Source organism: Channa argus, chromosome 15 (genome assembly GCF_033026475.1).
Source record: "Channa argus isolate prfri chromosome 15, Channa argus male v1.0, whole genome shotgun sequence".
Classification (NCBI taxonomy): Eukaryota; Metazoa; Chordata; class Actinopteri; order Anabantiformes; family Channidae; genus Channa; species Channa argus.
In genome coordinates, this window is record NC_090211.1 from 19229025 (window position 1) to 19242718 (window position 13694).

The following is a 13694-nucleotide window of genomic DNA, read 5'->3' on the forward strand; positions in this document are numbered from 1 at the left end:
TATATCATGTGAAATGGTCTGTCAGTACAACTACTGTTGGAAGTCCCTTTGGAGTCTGTCTCTTTTTGAAGAAAATGAATGCAGACCAGGCCCGAGGGGACTGTTACCGGTGATCGGGCTCAGAGGACTTAATGTTCAGTTATAGTCGCAGAAGCCAAGGAACAGTGTAAATGCGGGCACGTCGACGTAATTTTAAGACACTTAATAAATCCCAAGCCTACTCTTTAATGCATTAACACAGAGCTTTACTTCCATCACGTGTGTGTGTGTGTGTCTGTGTGCGTGCGTGCGCAGAGGGGATTGGTCTTTTGACGGGAAACAAGGTCAATGCAAAAGGTTTTATGTGCTGTCAGATGACATCACACACACTGGCCGCTCACTCAAAACCTACAGGAAACACATCCATCCAAATCCCAGATGATGTCAGAACAAATTAAGTGCCTCTTTGGGGGAGAGACAGACTTTAGGGTGAAAATAGAAAGGGAAAAAAAGAGGACTGCTATCTTCACACCGTTTCGAGCTGAGCACAGATGATGTGAGAAGAATTTTTGTTAATCTGTGCAAATTTGGGACCTATGTGTTTAAATGTGTGTCCCTGAACCAGTAAACATGGCAGCATGTTCAGCAGGAATCCAAGCTCCGAATGCACCAAAAGGGGTCAAAGAGAAGCTTGAAGCAGTAGTGTTATTGACACAACCACTTCTTTAGGAACATGTTTGGGGGAACCTTTGTTCCTTTGGGACCATCTAATTACTGAATGTCATCAGTGTGTGGCAGTCAGCATTTGCAGGGGGCACTTTCCCTCTATAACAACCCCCCGCCCCCCAAAAAGCTAGTAACAAACCTTGATGGATTTCCAGGGTTTTACATGTGTGTGTGCATTCAAGTCGATTCCCTGCCTGTTCCGTAATGGTTTGCTTCGTGTATTACTGCTCTACATCGGTAAGGTGAATGGTATCTGCTGTCTTGATAGCAGGAGTGGGTTTCAATTCAGTTGAAAACGTATTTAACTTTTCACTTCCTGCCCTCCATCTAAACTAAGCACTTTATAATAGTCTGCAAAAAGTTTGCAAACATGCTAAAGGTATTTTAGCCTAGCGTCGAGAGTTGTCCCTACTAAGTGTTGTAATAATCCAAAGATGCTTTGAAATGCTTTCTTCCAGTACAGGAACAATTCGAATTATACCCTTTAATACTCTTAGGATTGAGCTCACTCTTGTGTCTGTACCATAAATATGCAGCTGTAGCTTAGAATACAGTGTGTGGACTTTGACTAGTAATTTGCATGAAGCAAATCATGCGAACAAAGACTTTTACGTATTTTGTTCGCCACCTAATCCTGAAAGGAAACAACCAGGACACGCAGGCATGACTGACACAGGAAGGTAAGATTTCTTGAAAGATTTATTCAAACAGTACACGTGGGCCAATTTCATATGAGTGCCTATAGCCATTTCAGTCAGTTTGTCAAAACTTTAGAGCAGTTTGTATGCATGAAAATTCAGTTTATATCCCTCCATCCCTAAAAAAGAAAAGAGAAAAAAACAAAACAAACAACACGTCTACAGAAATTTGTCTCGAGTTGCAGAGAGTGATGCCAGTTTGCCCCGTCTGGTTTTAAGTCTATAAAAAGCCCTTATATAAGCTGAGTTGTCAACAAATTTTACAGCAGACAAGTGGTACAGCATACATATACACAAGTAGTACGTAGCAATCCAAAGCAGCCTAATGCTGCCTGTTACAAATTATCATGGAACAGCATGATGTTTTTCTTTTTTTTCTTTTTTTTTTCTTTTTTTTTTTGCAGATGCAAAAGCTGTACAAGAAACCACAGAATCATCCTTTTGTCTTTCAGCTAATGTATTGGCAAAGCGCTTGGATAATATGCAATATATCTTAACATTAAATACATGAGTGCGTGTTTACCGTACAAGTGTAACTCAAATGATCACAAGCTGCAAACATATGACTTCTTCTGCTGGTAAGAAACGAGTGGAGGGCTGAAGGCTGCGCAGCCACGAATCTAAAATCTGGAAGCACTTTTCACTTTCGGTTTGGCCAAATTACCGTTTTTGTTTGTTGTTGTTGTTGTTGTTGTTGTGAGAAGCTCAATTATTGAGAAAAAACAAGAAAGCACAGTAAAAAAAAAAAGAAAAAAAACCAAACAAACTGACAGAAAACAAAGAAACAATTGAACCATACACCATAATCTGTATATTGCTAGGGATCATGGAGCTCAAGTATGTCTACCAGGTCGCATTCAGATAACCTTCGGTAGAATACTTGCATTGTTTCTTTTATATAGACGAGGTTTTACAAACGACAGTCAGCATCCCCATAGCCTGTGGATCAATCAGGAGAGACTGAGGAAATGCACTCTAAGCTTGTTTAAGCATCAGTTAGGTGCACTCAGTTTCTCCCGATTCAAACCTTTTGGTCCTGTTTCATACCACAGAGTTGTGGACATTGTATGGAAGATATAGTTGGGGTTACACTTTCATGTTTCGCATGTGTGTGTGTGTGTGTGTGTTGTGCCACACGACAGTATTTACATCGTCCACGACTGAGGCAAAACTGTGGCTCATCAGAGGTTTATTATTCAGCCTTAGCAGCTATTTGTCTGGAGGGAGTCACAGAGGTCCGTCCAGCTTTAAAGATGCAGATCCTGGACCCAGATTGCACGGCCGCTGGGAAATTTGCACGCGAAAAGGTGTCACCGTTATCCAGACTCGTCAGCACGATTGTTGAGTGCGATCGCAAAGAGCAACAAGGATGTTCGCTCTCTGTCGGCCAGTCACGGTGAGCTGTGTCTGCCAACAGAACGCCAGCTGAGAGGGAGTCGTCGGTATTTTTCCTCAGGCTCTGTCTGTCCACTTGTTGTGGAATTGTTGTAAATCCTGTGTTTGCCAGTGGTGACCAAAGACCACCTTCGACTACAGTCCCAGATCGCCTTTTGAAACCTATTTGTTTGAGGACATCAGGGAGATAAAACCCACGATTAATGCTTGTAGATGGCCCAGGCAAATCGGCATGAGAAACAGCCATCGCCACATCAGCGTCCATGCATTCCCATTCCTCTCTTCCGTCTCATCTTCTTCATTTGCTCCCACGCCCTCTGCAAAAGCCTTCTCTTTTTTTTTACTCAGCTCTCCCATCGGTATAACACCCACACTTTCATGAGCACCCACCCAGCTCCAGATAGACAGACAGACAGACAGACATGGTGGGGCACTTATTGCTTTACTGATGCATATTGCTTGTTTACTCGCTGTCATTCCTTGTTTGTTCTCAAGCTCTAATGCACTCTGAGTGATTAAGGACACCCCCCAAAGAATGTTTCAGCAGACCTTTTAGAAGCTTGAATAGTAAGTGACCTGCTAAAAAAAAAAAAAATTGTGGCACTTCGTGGGAATTAAATCATGGAAATCATTCAGAAGAAACTTGCTACAAGATGGTAGATACTGCAAGAGCATTAGCTCCATTAGCCGGAGCGTTGTGGCGTCTGGTGCATATTCACACCACCATGTTTGTTTGTGATCCCCATTCTCGGCCTAACTTCTGCGGAGGGTTGCCAGCAGCTCGCCTAACAGGCTTTTCACACCTTGGAAAGGTAAAGTGGAGAAGCTATTGCAGCAATACGAACAAGCATTATATAATTCAAATCTATTCTCTCTTATTAAAGTTGCTGATTTTGTTTGCTTGCGTTCGTTCCCAGCGCCATAAAATGAAGACGCAAATGGAGGAATTTGGTTGATTGGTTGCAAGTAAAAAAAATTAATAAAAAAAAATGTTCAAAGATTTAAATTTAAATTTTAAGGTTGCACATGAATAAAATATTGTGAAACATCTGGTCAGTTGTGTCCCAGCCTGTTGGGGGAAATGTGGAGCCTGCCTTGTGTTGTGACTGGCTCTATCATCCACACACACACACACACACACGCACACATCCAGTAAGAATCCAACAACAACAGCAGTAACAGTACCAAACAGCAGAGCAGCTTTGTAGCCATTGCTCAGCCATTTGTGCACAGAGATGCCCAGAGACAGGTTGAGCTGGGGTGGGGAGGCCGGAAACGAATTTAAAACGAGGAGGGGGGGGGACAGATAGCAAGACGAGTGAGAGAGAGAGAGAGACAAAGTGCTAAATAGTGTGTGACTCAAGGAAGCACTGCTGTTTGATTAGGTGCTGCCACCTGTCTGATGTGCTCGGGCACGTGCCAAGCATATGCACTGCGGCATAGCTGCTGTCCTCCTAATAACAAATGAAGGTGAATTCAGTCAGTCAGATGTTTGTTGGTCTGTTCTGTATGCAGATATAAGAAAAGGTGGGGAGGGGGTCAGAAAGCTGAAAGCAACGTGGACGTTGCAGAGTGGAGCGGGACAAGTTACATGACATTTGTAATTCAGCCCCGTCTCCATCCAAAAGCTTTTAAAGAAAAACAAATCTGGTTAATTTCATCCTGATGTTTTTCCACTTACTGTAAATCTATTAGTCCTGCTAACTTTTACTTTACAGAGATTTGAAGTAATGAAGAAAAAACCTCGTGTGTATCCTGTTGAGAGAGAGACGCGGTGCACCCTGGACAAATCAGAGACCACAAATAAACATGACTTTTAGAATTTCATCTCCCTTGTCTCTGTGTTGGACTGAAGGTGAACACAAAAGTGTTTTTCCTTTTTCCAAGGAAACCCAGTACGCTGCAGACCATCATCACAGGGATTGTTAGTTATTTCACTGGAATTGTTAGTTGGACCAGGACACAGGTGGGAAACCTGTATCTGCTGGCAACAGCTGGTTTAACTACATGTAAATGTCAGGAACTCCTTAAAAGGGAAGTGCTGGGGTCTTGAACATATGCTTAGAAGCTAAGAAAGAAGAGAAGAAGAAAGTGGGAAAAGCTGTGTAAAACCTGGTTTTTAAAGGCATTTCCCCGACCTGGTTGCAGACAAAGACCACCAACACAGACCACCAACAAGATGGCTGACCAGGGGTTGTCAACTTTTGCTGTAAGTTTGTCTTTTTGGAATTTTTCTGGTGCTTCTCACCTTCACTACTGGTTTTATCCAACCTTAACCATCTTTGTCTTGAATCCATCTACTGCTGAGAGTAATTAGCCGAGGTTGCTGGTCCACCATCTTTGTCTGCGACCAGGCTTTCTTGAGACCTCGTGTCAGCCACAGTTAAGTCACTGCAGAAGTTGGCAGGTGAGTCACTTGGCTTAGTAACGTTCCAACTGAAGCCTCTTAGAAAAAAACCTAATCATGCTGCTTTAATACATTAGTCATGGGTCACCGCCAATCATCTGAGTTCATAATTATTTCATTCAATGGGTTCATTTCAGGAATTGCTCTTTGTTTAGCTGCTATTGTTCATTACAGGTGAAACAGGGAGTTCATAAACTGGGAGTTTAGCAGAGCAGAGATTACCGGTTTCAGCCTCTCAGATCATTTAACTTTGCATGGAAACGGTGTTGCTGTGACGCATCACTGCTTTATTCTCCTACAACTGTGCCGTCTGATTATAAAATCCCGTCTTACACGGTGGCACAATACACTAGAGAAGTACGTGGTCTGTTTTCACGTGTCATAACTGGTCTAACCAACGTCCTCATTTGAACTCAGCATGGAGCAGACAGAAAGTGCAATGCCTTTGCTGTGACGTTTGTAGACATATGGGCTAGTTCTTCCTTTTTCTCCCCCATTTTTTAGACATCATCACACATCCTGGAGTCTCTTTAGAAGTAAAGAGCTACAGCAGCACAGGAGACGGGGACTGGAATTATGGGCTCAACAAGCCACTGAAAACACCAACAAGAGAGAGAGAGCTTTGCTTGTTCATCTCCCCAGCTTCTGACGCTCAGAGTGTGTCTGTGTGTGTGTGTGTGTGTGTGTGTGGGGGGGGGGGGGGGGGGGGGGGGGGGGTGACATGGCTGGATACATTCTGTAGTGCGTATGACTAAGATCCTTCCGATCTCATTTGTCCCTTGATTTCCCTCCCCGCCAACACAAATACACACACAAACACACACACACACACACACTGCAACCCTGGTATGAATGGGGCTCATATTTATCTCTTTGTGGAGCTTGAGGGCGATGGGAGCCGACAACACAACAGCATTGTGCTGATGGGAAACTGAAGTCCTTTGAAAAACATTGCACCACCAGCCTCTGACGGTGGGGGAGTCTGGGCCACTTTATGGGGGGAGCTGTGTCTTCTGTGGGTTTTTACCATTTGTGCGTAGGGTGTGTGTGTGTGTGTGTCTGTGTGTGAAAGGAGAAGCAAGAAAGAACCATGCCAACACACTGAGAGGCCATTCAATTATTCAGACGAGCCGCCAGGTTCAGAGAGTCACAGCCAACACCTGCAAATCCGCCGCCTTCACTGCTCATCTGCTGCTGCTGATTTGATCCAGTGATGTTAGAAGTACACACATATCGCTCACTGTGTTTGTAGCATTGTCAACAATGATGAGGAAAATGTAGAGTTAAAAAATTCCAGATACGATATTTGCCTCTCGTCTTTATGGCTGTGGATATAAAAGATATCTGAGTGTTCCCTTTCTCTTTATCGTCCCTTCCTCGGTCTGCCCCACGTTCAGACCGTGACCTCCGTTTTGCTGTTGGTGGGGAGGGCCTTGTGCTTGGGGTGCATGTGCGGCGAGTGACCGTAGCCCAGCGGCTGCGAGAAGAGCTCGGGCAGCGTCTCAATGCTGAACTGCCTCTTGTTGGAGTAGGCCTGGCGCCGGCTGTTCTGCTGATGCAGCGGCTGGTGCTGCTGCTGCTGGATGCCGTGATGCGGCGGCCCCTGGAGCGTCATGTGGGAGGCCGCTGGGTGCTGGATGTGGCTCTTGCTGGGGTCCCATGCTTTGAAAGCCGAGCTTGAGGTGAGCGGGTGGGTGTTGGTCTTGGAGATCTTAGGCTTCGGGATCTGGGAGGCATTGATGGTGATGGCCAGCGGAGCGTGAATGTCAGGCGGTGGAAGGTACGGTTTGTCCTTCGGGTGGAAGTTGATTGGCTGGAAAGTTGGAGGGGACTGGCTGTGGGTGTAATCTACCATTGGGTAGCTCTTGTAGTAGTCTCTTGTAGTCGTGTCTGCATAACAAGGGAGGACAGAGACACAAGGGGGGAGGACAGATACATGGTTAAATTGTACCTATGAACGTTGAGAATGATAAAAAGCAACCAATACTGCTTTTTCTAGATTTTAGTTGATAATGGTAAATTGAGAATATTGGTCAAATGCGAAACCTTCTGCCGTTTAAACCCGCTTGGCAACATAAATCATTTAGGCAGCGCTTTCTGACTGAAATATTTCCACTATTTCAAATTAGTTTGCAACCAAGTCTCTCGGCAGTGATTGTTCTCTTCCATCTGTTGCTCATCTTACAGGATAATGATGCTAAAGTCGACGTTTCACGTTCATCACATTCTGTGCATTGGTTAGTTTGGAGATGGTCCAACAAGTTAGTTGACAGGAGTTGTCATCTTTTAAGCAACACGCGGGCTGCGTCTAGTGTGTTGTACATCACAGTCTCCTCTAAAAGTATTGGAACAACACTGCTGGCTCATTCGTTTTCGCTGTGCACTGAAGGCATTTGGGTTTCAGATCAAAGTACATTTTAGATTCTCTTTGATATCATTTACATTAAGATATGTTGAACAATAGAATCTTACTACATTATACCTTTTTGTATTAGACGAATTAGAGTTTAGAGTTTTAGTGAGTTTTATCAGGGTTACTATTCCCAGGATTGGACTGTGAGATGGTTTTTTTTAAAGAGTTCACTAAGACCACTATTGATTGTATTGTGCAAAGTGATTGACAGCTCACCTATCTTTAAAACAACAATTAATAATTTACACTCTATATTTAATCGGGGTTTGAACTGTTTATGTAGTGACCGTGGAGTTGAAAATAGCAAATGGCAAAATAATGAAAAAAAAAAAACAGCACGAGTGAGTCGGCGGCGTGTGTCATTTCAGATTAGTGCAAACCCCCCGAATGGAACTCGACTCTGCTGTTCGGTCATAACCGCTCCACCACCACCACCACCTGCCACCCCCCCACTTCATGCTCACTCTGCCCTAAAGTCACTAACAACCTTATTTTCTTAGCCGTGCTTTACAGTTAAGATCCTTTTCCTGGAGAGAAAAAGAAAAGGATGAAAACATTAAAGCGGGTGAATAATTTTACATCTTGATACATTATCACACTCCCACTTCTTTACCAGTTTCTATTCTGCCGTAACTGTGGGAGAATCGTTGCTGTGGATTCATTTCTATCAATTCATTCCATCCAATGCCTCAGAGCACCTTCTTCTGTTTGTATTTCCAGAAAACACCAGGAGGACTAGTCTCATATTCACACATGTCAAGAAAGTGTCCAGTGCTGTCACAGTCTGGTAATTGAACACTTGAAATGTGGCTCTGTCGTGTTACTCCCTCCGATCCTGCTCCTCACGGTGCACCATTAAATACCAGGTACAAAGTCCACGCTGGCCACGCAGACTTTCACTATTTTTAATTAATAATCCTCAAGGGTTTCACAAAGTCAAACCCCATCACCAATCAGCATTAAGTGAATGAAATTCAGCCATTTGCTAAGCACACAGTAGTGATTGTGGAGGCCACAGTCCCGTTTAGCTGCAGAACCTGAACTGCTTCAAATCTCCGGACTGGGTGGGAAAATCTGGGATGGCCCAGAAAGCATCAATTAAACAAACCCTTATTTTCCACAACGACTGCGGTCGCATCCATTTGAGTGTTTCCACGCGTGTTGCCGGCAGCAGCACCTGACAGCGGAGTCCTCTGTGACAGTGTTTTGTGCCTTCCTCTTCATTTCACACACACCGCATCTGCTCATCCTCTCTCTCCTGTTTTTAATTCTTTCCCTCTGTTTCTCATCTAGTCAACGACATCGGTGTTCGCGCTCGATCCTGCGGCAGCCTGAAGCGTGACTTGTGGGCCCAATCTGGGCCACAGCATTATAACTGCATAAGTTGGGCTCTCCCAAGGCTTCCGGAGTTTGCCAACATACCGAATTCTATTTGGTGTATTTTTAATGCCTTTTAATTATGTTTGAACAGTTATTCTGGGAGAACCTGCACAGTAAAATGGATTTTAACATGCACACGGTGGAACAAGAGCTGAAACCCAACAGCTGGGCATAGATATCAGTGTGTTCTGGTGCATTTTGGCACAGGCGATCAGGGATGCGAGCCTGCAACCTTCTAGCTGTAAATAATAAATACAAATTCTAAGCTAATTTATTTATTTTTTTTAATTTTACCTTTGCACGCTGCACTTGGCACCAAACACACAGACAGGTAAAGTGAATTTCAAGGTCAAGCGGTCATAATTAGAGGCCTCAGTCTCTCAGCAGCAGTCTCTCTTGTTCGTGACACAAAATAACGAAGTAAAATCACATTTCGGGCAAAGCACAAACAGTAACCAGCACAAAAAAGGTTCAGCCTCTTAATTGCGCCACCGAGGACCATGTTCCTTTTCGCACAAGTATTTTAAGATCAGCTCATGTTCCTAAATCTGCACTGATACTCTCTTAAACTGTCAGCTGTGTTTGTCACGTTCTTTACTGTAAATCTTATTTTGGGAAAACAGGAAACTCTAAAAAAGTTTAGGGGGTTTAAAAACTGGGGAAGAACATCGCAACACAGATAATCCAGGACTCAACTTACAATTTTGTTCCTCAAATCCGAAGGTTTCCGCCTCATTAAACTACTCGGGTGTCAAAAACTGCATTGCTGTGCGTTTGCTCATTAGTCTCCACGGGTGAAGTGATCATTGCCTGTAGAAGTGCGACGAATCACAAAACATTAAAAATACAACTAGAGGAGTTTCTTCATCTTCAAAGGCCCCTTTTGAAGAATTTGAGTTCACTCCAATCCATGTAGACTTAAATCCACCCAAACTTATTTCATGTCTCCTGAAGCATTAAAGCTAAATTAAAACATGTACAATAATAATTTTAGAGAAATCTAAAAATGTCAACTTGTATTCAGAATTTTGTTAGATTTGCTTGTTGCATTTCAGAAAGAATCTATTCAGTGTGCTAATATTTAGCTTATTTAACTAAAAGGTCCTTTTCTTCTTGTTAGATTTGAATTAAATGCTTCAGGACCTTTTGGCCCTGTATTTGGAGACCAAGCGTCCTGGTCTTCGGTAAAATCTGTCACCCTTCTGTTTCCTGCCCTGTGAATCATATATAAAGTATTTGTTCAGATTTTCCTGCTGACATTCAATGGTCATGTTTTTCTTCCCCTCGCTCTGACAGCTCTGTTTGTTCAGTCTCTGTCCTCACATTTTCTCACTTTCTGACTTATAGCATCTTTAACAGACACTTTATTAAAGACAGTCCATCTGTCCTCATTAAGGTATTTTACAGTTTTTTCTCAAAATGTGCAAATGTGAGGCACAGATTTTTGTGCGGCACGACCAAAAACCACATTAGAAAAATATACAGCTAAGTATACAATCATCAGCAAACTGCACTTATGGTTCATGTAAAATGACGAATCCCTAATGTATATGTGCACAGCCCCCTTTGCAAAATTCTCCGATCAGTGATCAGCCCTTATCCAGCTCTATGAGATGCTCTGTGCTGCTGTTTGCAAATCTGGATCAAAGACGAGGGAAAACAGCCAGTGTGATGTTGATGAGAACCTGTGGACTAACTGACAGGTGCAATTATACTAAATGCACCGCACAGAGGACAGAGATCCCACGATGGTGCAACGAGCGACCAAACTCTGCTCGCTCAGCAAACTCACTCCCGATAGTCAAAGAACTGCTGAAAACAGAACTCTATGCAGTTTATTAATTAAAAACTAAATCCTTTCTTGCCCCTGCATCCCATCAAGTGTAAACACTTTTCTGATTGGGCTTCGCTTTGATGTTTTCTCCTTGACACTTCTGCTAAATGAGAAAATGTAAAGTATTTTAAGTCTTCAGAATTTTTGGATATTTCCACTCATGTGTTTTATTTGGTTTCTTTTCCCTTTTTCTGTATTTTCACTTTACAATGTTCGGCTTTTATGTGTTTGAACAACCCTGAAAAAAGAATTGCAGTACAGATAGTTTCAGAATTTTGGATTTTTCTCCTGTTTTCTCACTGAAGAAATAATACAGTAGACATGCTGAGCCACATTTAGTGTCTGAATTGTTCACTGTGGGTCCTGCATGTCAAAGACAGTTGGATGCAGAAAGACCTGTACACAGGCAGGAATCATTGCAGGACATTGTCTTTTTACAGTATTAAAGAAAATGCAGCTGCACAGTGCAGCAGGGTTTGTTATCTCTAGTAAAATCACCATGGGATGTTGATTTTGTCTTTTTTTTTTGTTGTCTGCTGTGAAGTGACTGATTCAAAGATGGCAAAGGTTTGACTACGTGTTGCGTTGCTTGAGGGGAAAACGAGCTTTTGTTACATGTTTTTAAGGTTTTGTTAATGTCAGAAGATGTTGCAAACAAAATGTGTCATTTCGGGTCGTGAGCTTCTGTTTTTCTCCTGTGTGCGTGACCTGTTTTTAAAAATGTGCCTTCAGATTGGACACAAGTGTCTGTGGAAACGAGAAAAACTGTAATTATCGGCGCTTCCGGCCACGTTTCAGGGCCACCTCGACTAGTTTTGCTGTTCTGCTTGTCTTCCTATGCAAATCAGATTTTAGAAAGCAAACACAACCCGTTTCCTGCTGCAATACGGTGTTTATGGGGATTTTAAAGCAGCCTGCTCCAGATTCCCGTCGTTTCACCTGGCAAATGGTCAGCTTGCCCATCCAAACTGTTGAGTGTCCTAGCCATGACTTTGTCCACGCAGCCAGGATCTCAGGACCCAGTGGCTTGTTTATTGGCCACCAAGTCAACCGATAAGCAGGACTAATTCCTCTATTCGTACATTTGAAGAAATAAGCTCATGCACTTTTTTTGACTGGTGAATATGAAGATGTAGAGCAACTGCGTAGCTGAACATAAAGTAGCAAAAGAAGGAGAAACATTTAGCCTGGCTCATCCAAGGATGACAAAATTTGCCCAGCAGCACCTTTACAGCTGAGCTAAGCTGTATTTACTGTGAGATATGGGAGTGGTATCAATCTCATCTAACAGGAGAGCAAATAAGCACATTCTCCAGAAATGCTGAGCAGTCGGAGAAAATGAATTAGACGAAGAAATGAAACTAAACTGGTCCGTGTATTATGATTTACAGTACAACTCCTCACTGTAAATGTATCTTCCCAGGATCCAAAGCTGTGCTTGTCATTTTATTAACATTTGATTCGTTTTTTTTTTTTTTTTTTGTCCTCCATTTGCATCATGTTTAATCTAATAGAGTGTCAGGGGACAATGGGGGAAGTGACGAGTGTGAAAAGAAGCTGAATGTGTGTGTTGTGCATTGGCTGCATCATTAAGAGCAAGTTGACTCAAACACTGGCAGAGGATCAGTGTCCCTGATGGAAAAGGCATAACACACCACATGAGTGTGTGTGTGTGAGTGTGTGTGAGTGTGTGTTTGAGACAGGACTGAAATGAAAAAGATATAGAAAGGCACAAGAGAAGCAGTTCATCATCTGATAGAGGGATTTGGTATTTTGAAGTGTTTTCTTTAGAGAAGTGTATCTGATGCTCATTATTCAGTGGTCGGTCGGGAGTGTGTGTGTGTGTGTGTGCGCCTTTGTTTCTCACTCACTGAGCAGAATAATGACACAAGCGTCTCTTTCTTTTCCATTTCAGTCAGGTTCCTTTGCTCATTCTGCTGCCCTCACATGTCTCCCATTTAATATCTTACTTTACTATTCTAATGCCGACCGGTGCTTTTTTTCTATCATTAGAGACAAAAGTCTGGAAAAGTCCTGTATCTGTCGTGAGGATAATTGCATCAACCGTGTTTGGGGCCTTATGAATTAAAGGACATGCAAACATCAGCCTGCCCACAAGATCAGCTGCACATCCACAATCTTGTCATTACCTTTTTTTTTTAAAAAATGACAATAATAACAACATAGCTGTGTAACCTGATGGAAACATTGCAGAGTCAGTCAGATTGTGATTTCAGCCAACAGTAACAGTAACAGAGCTGGAGACATTTTTCATTTAGGGCCTCTGATCATGTCCCTTAAACCTTTAGATGTCTCAGGTTTTCTCTTGACTATTGTTTCAGAATTTAGTGTTTTGTTTTATTTTTTATTTCATGATGTTGGTGCAGTGTCCTGCTCGGAAACTGTCTCTATAAATTCATGAACAGAATGACAAATGTGTAGAATTCTGTCAGGCATAATGAACCAGATCGTTTACAGAGTTAAATACACTCACTGGCCGATTTATTAGGTACACCTGTACAATCTAATGCAATCCAATACGGCAGCTCTGCCATGAATTCTACTTTACAGTCTTATAATTTCTCAGTTTTTACATTGGGAAGTGGAATGGATCATAAGGAGACGTGGTTCTAATGTTTTGGTCACTTTGTTTAAAACGAATGAGGGGCCACCTCTTCTTGTAATGAGCTGCAGTACAAGTCCACTATCCACTTTGATCTTTGACCCCACTTTGACCTTAATAATAAACAGAGACTAGACTTATCAGCTTTTTCACAATTATTCTTTAAAATGTTTTTGACCCAGAGAGTTTAAATCTGTCCCATTGAAGGTCTGTGGTCTGTGTGTGTGTGTTTATAAGCC

At 42.6% G+C, this 13694-nt stretch overlaps 1 protein-coding gene across 1 annotated transcript in view; it reads right to left on the reverse strand.

Moving 5' to 3' along the window:
* Window positions 1-1386: 1386 nt before the first annotated feature.
* LOC137100336 (protein shisa-8-like) overlaps window positions 1387-13694 on the reverse strand; it is a 77568-nt gene continuing 65260 nt past the window's right edge. The window contains exon 5 of the mRNA XM_067478105.1: window positions 1387-7095. Coding sequence (XP_067334206.1) covers window positions 6599-7095 — 497 coding nt within the window. The 3' untranslated portion in view covers window positions 1387-6598. The remainder of the gene's footprint in view (window positions 7096-13694) is intronic.